Source organism: Impatiens glandulifera, chromosome 3 (genome assembly GCF_907164915.1).
Source record: "Impatiens glandulifera chromosome 3, dImpGla2.1, whole genome shotgun sequence".
In the NCBI taxonomy this organism is placed as follows: domain Eukaryota; kingdom Viridiplantae; phylum Streptophyta; class Magnoliopsida; order Ericales; family Balsaminaceae; genus Impatiens; species Impatiens glandulifera.
Window position 1 is genome coordinate 2,633,000 of NC_061864.1, and position 11,574 is coordinate 2,644,573.

The 11,574-nt window shown below is 30.7% G+C and overlaps 1 protein-coding gene across 4 annotated transcripts; it reads right to left on the bottom strand.

Annotated features, from left to right (window-relative positions):
* Nucleotides 1-399: 399 nt before the first annotated feature.
* LOC124931480 (splicing factor U2AF-associated protein 2) lies at nucleotides 400-7,223 on the bottom strand. Of its 4 annotated transcripts, none has more exons than XM_047471955.1 (14): nucleotides 7,053-7,223; nucleotides 6,768-6,872; nucleotides 6,424-6,537; nucleotides 6,134-6,336; nucleotides 5,690-5,902; nucleotides 4,392-4,484; nucleotides 4,249-4,287; nucleotides 3,667-3,756; nucleotides 3,481-3,583; nucleotides 3,254-3,334; nucleotides 2,441-2,517; nucleotides 2,229-2,309; nucleotides 1,281-1,372; nucleotides 400-830 (listed from the first exon to the last, which is right to left on the bottom strand). In XM_047471955.1, exons 2-14 carry the CDS (start codon nucleotides 6,844-6,846, stop codon nucleotides 707-709), a joined length of 1,389 nt encoding a protein of 462 aa, XP_047327911.1. In that variant the 5' UTR covers nucleotides 6,847-6,872; nucleotides 7,053-7,223; the 3' UTR covers nucleotides 400-706. The 4 variants fall into 4 exon arrangements, with proteins under 4 accessions (XP_047327911.1, XP_047327912.1, XP_047327910.1 ...); XM_047471956.1 differs by having other exon boundaries at nucleotides 6,768-6,878; XM_047471954.1 differs by having other exon boundaries at nucleotides 6,768-6,878; nucleotides 7,027-7,223.
* Nucleotides 7,224-11,574: the final 4,351 nt, after the last annotated feature.

Sequence of the window (11,574 nt, forward strand, 5' to 3'; positions counted from 1 at the left end):
ATATCATTAGCTATGGCTGAATTATCATATTTCATTTTAAAGTATTTTTTATTTTAATTCATGTATTATCACATAAATTTGAAATATTTTCACTCACTCGTTTTAAAAATTAACTCGTTGTTAATTAAATATTTAATTTAATAATATATATTTTGAATTATATTAATTAATTAAATTATTTATTAAGTATTTAAAATAGAATTAATACTTAATTAGTTGAGAAGAAAGTATTTACAGTTTTTTTTTTTAAGATTCCAACATGTTTGGGAAGTCAGAACCTTGTTGTAAACAGCATTGGTTGGAGATAATGGGTCAATGGTCGGTTGTTGAGCAATTAGGGTTTTTTTAAGTCAGTTGTTTAAAATACTAGATTAATGAAATATGCCTTAAAATCAATCAAATGATTATAAAGCTGTTGTAAGCTACTAGGAAGCCAACCATGCAGGAGGTATGACCAATATATAAGAGGAAAGAAAGCTTTGAACTTTGACAAAAATCTGACTAAAAAGTAAATCCATTTCCTTCTTCTCTGTTCTTACTTTAACCATGCATGCATACAAAGTCCTCAAGCTCTTCCTCATCATGGACAGAGATGGATATGCATCTATCTATCTTTAGAGGTTCACAACATTACCAAACCAAAATGGGAAGTTTTTGAAACATTACCAATGTTGGGATAAAAAAATTGGATTCATCTTATTATAACTCAATCAGCTTCAAGCTCGGCCCCAAACTTTTCCAGCCTGGCGGTCTCCTCTGCCATATCACGAATCAATGCATGATTCACCGACCCATCATCCTCACTTGCATGTACCTGCTTACCGCCAAACCTGAGGAGGAGGAGTGTACAAGAACAGTAATGTTAGGCAATATAAATTCTCCCAACATTCAGACACTCCAGAAATATAGAATATTAATGTAAAAGACAGGAGCCTGAAATATAGAAAGTACTTTTGCTATAGTTTTCGCACTGAAATATAGAATAATGTAAAAGACAGAAGCCTTTCTCAACAATGGGAGGAAGGATGCAAGTGTCATGCACAATCAACACAATGAAAAAAATATCACTTCCAATTTTAATTTAGACTATTTTCAATGAGATTGTGATTAAATACTAGTTTCCAAATATGCCTATAACTGGGAACTGGGAACTTGAACGGAATCCAAAATTTCACACTCTCATAACAACAATCCTAAGAAACTTCCTGTTATAACATAACTTTAGGTTAAATTACCCAAATGCTAAATCATAAGTACTTATTAGGGAATAAATTTGTTACCAGCGTCCATTCATCATTTCTATGCACTTTTGTACATCTTTCCGATCCTTGTATCTGACCAGAACAACACCTTGTGGATGATTCTCGCACACCTTCAAATACAAGAAAAAAAATATTAAGAAAAACTTCAGTAAGAATATCACGGAAACATGGAAATTGATTAAAGATGGTTTAGAAGCAGAAGTTCAGCCATGTGTGATGGGCATTGGATCAGGAGTAGTGCATTTAAGTTGGTCAACTGATTTCTGCAATGAAGACATCGTCTATGGGATAAATTCCATATAAATGGAGAGATGCATTCCAAGATAATGTTAGGTGTTGGACGTCGATGGGCCTGACCCTAAGCCCAATAGTTGAATAATACAATTAGTTAGATGTGTTGGGTTATTTTGTTATAGGAATTTGTTAATGTGATAAACTATTAAGTATATCTACATTTGGCTGAAAATATTGATCACTGAAATTTCTGGACCACAATCCGTACATGTTTCCAAATTAGCCTTTATTATAAATAAAGTAGTATCTAATATTGACAGACAAGTCAATTTCTCATCTGCTATATGATTTCATAGGTTTCTCATCCTTACCTCTATAAACCAAGGTCTGATGCAGATACTTGCAATGAGGTGATAGCAGAAAGCAGTAATTAGGGTTTCGAGAATGATTGGGGATGACAGAAGAGATGAGATCTCATTAGAAAGATAAACAAAGATTACAGATCAGAGACATTAAATACAAGCAAGTAACTCGTAGTGGTACACTAGTTGAACTCTTTCCCCTACTAGAAGTGCCACGTGTTAACTATTCATTTGTCTTTTTATAATGCCAGGTCCATGTTAGGGTAAACGGGCCAAGGACACGAGCTTAAGAAATAGTATATAACCGATGTACTGAACCTTTGCAAATGCAAATGCAAATGCAACTTATTTCATGTCCAAATAGTTTTACCTTAACCGATTCTATTTCTCCCAGCTTCGCACATTCTTCTCGAACATCATCTTCTAGTTCGGCACGTAGATTTTCATCTGACTGCAATAATGGGAAGTTTGTCAGAGCAAGACTTCTTGGTTTAACAAGGTACTTTTGGAACTTGTAATGGGACTTGCAAAGCAATATGGATGGATATCAAGATTATTTCTATGAACAAAGAGAAACATTACCCTCATTTCTGCAGGGGAGAACATATTACGAAGAATAACAGTGGAAGGAATTAACACCTTTGTATCATCATGGCCACCTAAAAATCAGAAAGTGATGTGAAAATAATAGAAACCAATCACATAGATTACATAGATAAAGGTAAAAAGAATATATAAATGTTGCACTAAAGTGCCTACATAGATTTAAGGAAATGTTGTCCCTAGTTTCAAATGTGCATCCAAACATATACCTTAGAGAAACATATACTCATAAATTGTTAGCACATAAAGGCATCTAAACTAGAAAATATAAAGGTGAACAAATAAGGGGAGGAAAATAACATTTTTTTCCTTTCTAAGTTTCTCAAAAGGGCTGAATACAGGCAAAACCTTTTAAATGGGATTCATGAAACCATTAACAAATGATGCTTTCTTCCATGTCCCAGTTATTTCAGTCATAAGCAAGAGCTAACTAAGAAACAACATCAAGTACTGGAATCCACTTGATCAAGTAATACAATTTTTTCATTGTCTATGACTAAATTTGTAAGTCATGTGGCATGATAAAAGCTTTTTCTTTTTTCTATTTTTGAATTTAGGAAGATAGCACGACCCCCACAGCCCCACTTCAACTTTAGGCGTTATTAGTGGGATCGAACCCGAGACCTTTTGATAGAATCTTAATAGATTGGGTGATTAAAAAAGTGGATCATTGCTTTATTTTAACATTTTTCTCCCTATCCCCAGCATATGTTATATATTTAGGCATAATTTATGAGATTCCAACCCAAGGACAATAATTAGCATGTTTAAACTATGAACCGAAGGACCTACCCCAGCCAAGTATCTTTTGTTCCACTTTTAGCTGTTTCTTTTTCTTCTTCTTGTCTGCTTGTTTGGCTACAAACTTTTCCCCTGTATAACATAGAGTAAGCTCTTAAAACAGGAGTTAAATGGTCAATCTGGAATCGTTCTTTCCAACATATTTTTTCATTTTTATTTTTATGTTTCTCTCCAATCGCATGTAAGTACACAGAATGAAAATTAAGAGTTACAATTACCTTTTTGCTCAAACTTAGCTCGGGTGACTGACATTGGAATCGAACCACCAGGTCGAAGAGGTGTCCCATCCAAAATCTGAATTGCTAAATCAACTGAAGGTTCCTAATGAGCATGGAAATGCTATTCAATATCAGACATGAACCTTTACTGCAACAAATATATTTCACCAGTAATATAGATGTTACCTTGAGGTACGAAACAAGTGCATCGCCCTTCTTTCTTCCAGTCTCTCTGTCAACATAGATCTTCAGGCGTGGCTTTCTCGTTTCGGGATCCTAGAGAGCATTAGATGATGGACGGCATCAGATTATGTTTGAATTTAGATATTGGATGGGACAAAATAAGCAAAATAATTACAGAAATGACCAAAAACAAAAAAAACAAAGATGAATTCCACAAGGAAATACTGGCAGGACATCCTAGTATACATGGCAATAGAAGGGTATGGAAAAACTACAATAAAGTTTGGAAATTATCTAATATTAACAGACATAGTCAATAATTTTGAAAAACTAAAAAATCTGAGAGAATAAGCTGCGAAATTGTTATTTGTATCATTATGCTACAAGGTTTAATAAGTTGCATATTCTCATAAGCCAGTATCTCCAAATGCTACTCAGATGATGAGAAATCCATGTCTTATATTTCTTTAAAAACAGACAGAAAGTAGCTGAAAACTCTGTATATAATATAACGGAACATGTTGAGCTGTTGATATGGAAACAAAAGGTGTTATAAGAGAAAAAAACAAAGACAATATTCCACACCTCTTTTATTATTCCACATTTGGAGAAAACTTCCACAATCTGCAAAACATTTACAGTAGAAACCATGTGTTACTCTATTTTCAAGGTAAACTACAACAGTGATATAGAACAAACAAAAATCACATTGAACCACTCAAGCTTACCTCATCAAATGTGACATCATCTGGCAATCCAGCAACATAAACATGAGTATTCACTTTAAGTTCAAACCAACTCTCAGGTGGCGGGTTTGGTTCCTGTAAATTTGTCAGATTAGAGTGTGAATCATAAAAGAATGGCAAAAGATGGTGAGGGATGCCATGTAATAATTTGGGGATATATCAACTTAGATAATTTTGGGATTTTTTGCAGACACGACAAAATTGGTCTGAAACCAGAAGGTATATCTCTCATTCCCGGGTTCTGGGGATGTGGCATATCTCTCAATGTCAATAAAGGGGGTGTAGAGGACATAACAGATGCCAGTAATTAAGGACTTGATCATTAAGCTAGAAATATGGCTAGAGCATTTTTACAGGAGGCCCTTTGGTAATGGAAAGAAGATATAGATTTAGTAAGGATATATGAGGCACATATAGGGCTGTTTTGGAACAGGTTTTTCTCATAATAATCCTGATCTGAAAAATCTACATTTGTTATGCCTTCTAAATAGTCGTAATGATCTAAAAAATAATATGATCATTATCCAAAATATAACATGGTCATAATCGACAACAAAATCTCTATACCAAGTTAAGCAAAAAAAGAAATACACCATAATTTGGATCATTATTAAGACAATAATTATATACCATATGAATCAACAAATATTACACTATAATCTCAATCATGATCCAAAAATAATCTTATGCCACACAGAAAAAATCACTTCAAATTTTAACTATGGTTTTTTATGGTTTTTCAATGAGATCGTGGTTGTACTAGTTTCCAATCATGCTCATATTGGGTTGGGGAGATGCAGCTTGCCCTGGCTAATTGTTTAGAGGCTCTTCTTTTATCCACAGCACTTGTTCTTTCTTTTTTTTCTTTCTCTTTGATTAGTAGCTTGATTATAAGGAAGATAATTACTTATATCAAGTTTTAATTACCCATAGAGTCACTGTTGAGATCAGGAAGAGCACCTCACATCAAAGAAACCACAAATAGTACAACCTTGAAATATTATAATAATCCATCAGCCAGCTCTCAAACCCAACATAAACAGATTCAGCATTTCCTATGCAATACAACTGACACCCAAGTATATTGTTCTTTATTTTCCATGTGGATATTTATCTTTGTTTAACTCTCCTGACTCATTCTACTTTTACTATTGAGTAGTAGACTCCTTGTGAAAAATAGGAACCCATGGGAAGATAAAGAAAGGACAACATATGAAGATACGCAGGAAATTTATTGAAGAAAGAAGAATGAGTTGGGGTTGAGAGACAGAATGCTAGACCTTCTTCTCAGTAGTCTTGTCTTTGTCTGGTATCTTTCTCTTTGTGCCATGCTTCACATCAGCTTCTTTATCCTTAATATTGACCCCTTCCACATTCTTATTGCTGACCACCATCGCGGTATCATCAGGATTTGCAGACAGAAATACTTCCTCTTCTTGCACATAAGTCATCTCATCTAATCCAAATTGTTGAGTATCGATGGATTCATTGTCCTATAAATAAAGAACAGTTCTCATACTGTGCCCTAATGATAATAACAGTAATAATATATGAGCTAATACGATGAAAGGTTGTGCAACCATTTCTGAATACTATGCACATTTTGTTTCAGACGAATGCTGAACCAAATTAAAACAATTTTCAACAAGGGAATAAAAGAGATTCTCGGAGCATTATAACACTCCTAAACCCTAAAATCATAAACAATTAACACAAGTCCACACCTGAGGAACCCAAGCTCTAATAAGCCGATCCCACTTATATGTAGTCCCATCGTCATCAGTGAATTCCTCCTCACCCTCTGGTGGGGTTGAAGGCCTTTCAATATCACCATTTCCCTCATCAACCTCATTCTCTAGCGGTATTGTCTCTGCCTCTTCGACTTCCTTTTGGAAATTTTCTAACTCTTTATCAATTACAGATGACACTAAAATAATGCCCAAAGTCAGACTCTGGCTTATCAAGTAGAAGACAACAAATAGACATTTGACACATTAGAATAAACTAGACTTACCATCTTCAGATTTAATCTCCATGAGCTCCGGAATCAGAGAGACTGGTTGCCAGTCAGTTCTTCCTTGTGACCATACTAGCGTAGTTTCTGAGATGTACCCGTTTAAAAAATTCTCTGCCCAAGCCAAGTAAAACGGTCAATAGCTCCAAACACCCATTCTGAACACCACATTAACAGAACACAATTGTCCCAAAAATGCTGCTTATTGACTATTAGACAACAAAATATTTTCCCCAAGAAAACAAGGCAACCCAAAGTCTAGCCCTTGTCTTTATCAACAGCTAGTAACAAGAACAAAAGTCCATAAATAAAGCATAAGGAAAGCAAATGGAGGCAAGACTAACCACGCATCTCCGAGAAGGCATAAGGCCCAATCTGCTGTTGATCATCACCGAGAACATACCATCCAACCTCAGAGTCCATTTGAAAATACAAAGTAAAGGTGTCTTCTGCAACTAAGCAAACCAGAACATTAGTAATTTGAAGATTGACGCAAAGCAAAAAAGAAATATCTAATTTGAGCAAAAACCCTCGTTAAATAGAGCTTCCATCGAAAACCCAAGTATATAAAGTTAGTAATTTCCGGAGTAAAATGAATCTCACTGGAAATTTGAGCGTCTAGGCAAGACCTGTGGAGCTGCGGTGGAGAAGTCTCGCCAACCTCTGACTAATGTTAAGTAGTTAAGCTGTCCTGTTTCAGGTAACGGCCTTTGTCGATTTTGTCCGATTGTTTCACCGCCGGCGAGGTCTTGTGAGAGTCTGTATCAAGATTGTAGAGACGGGGATTGTTAGACCTCGAAGAGCCCTTGTTTCTTAAAAATTCTATTTTTTAAGTAGAAATAAACACTTGCATAATCCACACAAAAAAAAAACATTTTTATCAAATTTTCAATAGCAGTAATAATTTTTAAAATTTACTTTTTATATTATATTTTATAAAGGGGATTTTTTTTATTAAGTGTCATCTTAATCTTGATTTTTGGGTTTCTATTTTTTTTTTTAATATAAGCATTAAGTTTAAAATGAGCTAAAAATATGAAATTAGAAACATAATATTTGTCTAATATATGGTTAAATATAATATTTTTGAATATAATAAATTTTAATTACTAGGTTTTGATATAGGATTTGTTTAAATAATTAAATTAATTCAATATTTAATTAATATTATGATGTACTAAAATAATTTTTATAAATATTAAGTTATAAAATTTAACTTGTTTAATATTAATTTTATATAATTTATTAGGATAGTTTAAACCACAAAAACAGTATTTAAATATAAAAAATAAAGGTTCAATAATTACTCAAATTATCTGGGATTACTATAATTAATTATAGTTTGATTTTTTTTAATTATTATATATTTGTTTATATAAAATTTTATTTTAAATCATTATTATTTTTTAAATTTGATTCTTATGTCTATATTTAATACCAATAAAATGATATATATATATATATATATATATATATATATATATATATATATATATATATATATATATATATATATATAATATGATGCTTAATTTTGAAATTGTCTGGATTGTCGGGTCGAGAGTTGTGGTTAATTTAGACAAATATGTGAAAGTAATTGGATACTTGGGTCGAATTCTGGGTTGATCCGTCTATAAACTTAAATCGGTTAAAAATAAAATAAAAAATGTTATAGGTGGTTAATTTAGACAAATATGTGAGAGTAATTGAATACTTGGGTCGAATTCTGAGTTGACCCGTCTATAAACTTAAATCGGTTAAAAATAAAATTAAAAATGTTATAGATATTTCGAACTCGCAACCTAACAAAAACAAGTACAACTTTTTAACCAACTAGGCTAATAACACTTTATATTTTAAATTTAACACTAAATTTGATGAACGCGAGACGTTATAATAATATATTTTTAGTACATCCCACAGAAATCTTCCTAGTTGTTATTAAATCTCTATTTTTTATAGATAAATGATTGGGAGAGTGAATGACAGACACTATTGGCTGAAAAAACAATAAAATTTATCTATCTTTTTTCTTTATCTTTTTTCTTTATCTTTTTCCAACAAGATATAGTCACGTATCATTCTCTCATTCTCCTTCTCATATCATTCCTCATTTTTTATATTTGATTTTGTTTCATTTTTTATTTTAAAATATGTTAAATATTAATTATTTGATTTAGAGGGTATATTTTAAAAAATGTTATAATATAACTCATGTTGAGAGTCAATTATAAGGTTAAAGTTAGATAAATGTTCAAATTTACTCGTTCACGGTTAAAATTCTATTTTCCAAATATGTCAAATTTATTCATTCATGATGAATGTGTCATGATGAATGTGTCAATTTTATTCATGTTGACAAAAATTTCAAATTTTATAATGCTGTCACCCTAGTCATATATATTAGTTATTTTTTTTTACTTTATATTATCACATTCGAACAAGATATAATAAAAAAAAAAATCAAAATTTTGTTTATTTAGAGAACATATTAACGTAATCTCATTAAAAGAATTCAAAACTATTGGAGAATTCAAAATGATTTAAGATCAAAAGTAGACAAATTTTAACTTTGATTAAACAAAATGAGTAAAAGATAAAAAGCATACAAAAACCTATAACATTAATAGTTTGATTCAAGCGAGAAATTTCATTTTTTACTAAATTTCATTACATTCAAACATTGTTATTCATTTTCTTCTATATAATTTCCTCTTTCTTATGTGGATATATTGTTTTTCAACATCAACGTCAACTTTTCCTTTTTGTTTATCAGAATCTTTATTTTGTCTTTATTTTTTTATTTTTTTTTGCAAGTGATGGGACAATTCGAACACACTTATTTTTCTTCTGTTTAACACTCTTTTCTACAATTAGTGATTAAACTGTTTCATTTGAAGATGACTATTAATTACCTCATTTCTAAGTACTCTCTTAAGAAACCTCCCTTCAATTGTTTTAGAACTTAACCAAAAAAATGATTTTATTTCATTATGTCAGGGTATTTTTGTTATTTCCCGTATAGTTATCTAACTTATAAGTCTATTTTTTTCCTGCTCACAATTTTTACCAGCATAAATGAATTTATTAAAGACATTGAAAATCAATTCATAATTGTTGTAGTTGAAGCCAATAAGGTTTTTGTTCTAGAACAAAAATGTCTCAGCCTACACTTGAAATGAACACCCAGTTTAAGCAATTCACAAATTCTTTTTATTTATTTATTTTTTGTTTGAGTTTTTAGACTCTTTAATCCTAGTTCTTAATTCTTATAACGTGTGTAATTATGAAAATGTTGAATTCAGTAATCTTGATCTATTATTCATCTTTATCTCGGTATCTTTATCAAGATTTTTGGTTTACGATTACAAAAATGATGGATCAAATGAAAAATCCAGTAGCAGCTTAACTGGAAGTCATTAATTAATCAATGCTCAACAAATTATACGCTCGGGAGAAGAAACCTAGGGTTATTTTTAAAAATAATCTAGAACCATGACTCACATTTGTTAGGCAGCTTTGATGGTTTAGACTTTAGAGTTTAGAGTTCCGCTCATGCCTTTGACTGTCAAAGTTTTGCAGGTTTGGGAGACGAGAAGGGGTGATGGGGTTGCAGTCAGTATAATAGGGAGATGAAGAGGGATGCAGGAAGGGTTAGGGTTATTTTTTCTTATGTCTTATTTGAACACAACGTAGTACCAAGTTAATAAAGGGATCGGATTGTCAATTTTATTAAAGTGGATAGAAATCTAAACGGAGTTACAATTTTGTCACGCTTTCACTCATTGTCACTTCATATTTACGTTGTCTTTTTTAACTGATGATTCGGATATGTTATCTCACCATATGTTCCACCTACTGTCTCCTTATTCAAAATCCTTCTTTCTCTTGACCTATCTCTCTGAAAAGATTTTAAATAAAGGGACAGTTAGTGGGACATATAGGGACAGTAAATCGGATCAAAACAATGTAAATATGACGTGACATTGAGTGAAAGCATGACAAAATTATAACTCCGTTTAGATTTATATCCCTCAATCTTTAATAAAATTCAAATATATATATATATATAATTTTAATACTTAATGATTAAATTAGACATATTTATCTTCCTTGATGCTTAAATTTTACATTCTTTCACTCATATTTGATACATTAAATCTATGGGATTGAGTAAAATCGAAAAACCGAATTATATGTGTTTTGATATATATACATTTTAAGTATAGGCATTTCTAGCATGGTAAAAGATAAAGATTTATTTTTTATTTTTTTATTTTTAAATTCATTTTGATTTAATTAATATTACGCATATATATTTTTTTAAGTTAAATAATTGTTTAGGTTTTTTATTTTTTAAACTCATTTTTTATTTAATTAATATTCTAATATATTTTTATTATTTTAAGTTAATTGTTGTTTTATTAATTAGTGTATTAAAATTTAATCCATAAAAAGTTTTTCGATTAATTTTTATTCATTTAGTTTATTATATTATATATAATTGATATTATTATTTTCTACTTTATTATATTATATATATATATATATTTGTTATTTTTTAACGATTAAACTGATAAATTGATCGAACCGATTTTATAATCGATCAAACTGAAATGATATTTAATTGTCAATTGACGAAAGAATATTTTGAAAAAGTGACGTCGAATTTTTCGGTAAAAAAATCGACTGAATCAAAACGCTTACACCTAATTCAATCCAATTAATCGGGGCTTACGCGTCATTTAGGCAGCTCGCTAGGCCTGTTCCACTCGACACCTAAAATAGAAAAAAAAATAAAATAAAATAAAATAGCATTAACAAGATTTGATCATTTAATAAATATGTATTAAAATATTAACCAACTAAATTGTCTTATTATTATTTTTTAAAATAATACAAATTTATTATATTTATTTAATTAAACATAAAATATAACTACTCTCACCTTAAAAATAATAATAATAAATTATAAGAAGAAGAAAAGTTTTGTTTGATTCGCAACCACGACAACTAATCCAACTTTTATTTGATCTAGAAACTCTCGCTCGTCCTTAACTTTTTTTTTTCTTTCATTTAATTAAGTCTTTTAAAAGTTATTAATTAGATGTTGTGGTCAAAATATAACAAACTAAAGGATTAGAGCTACTT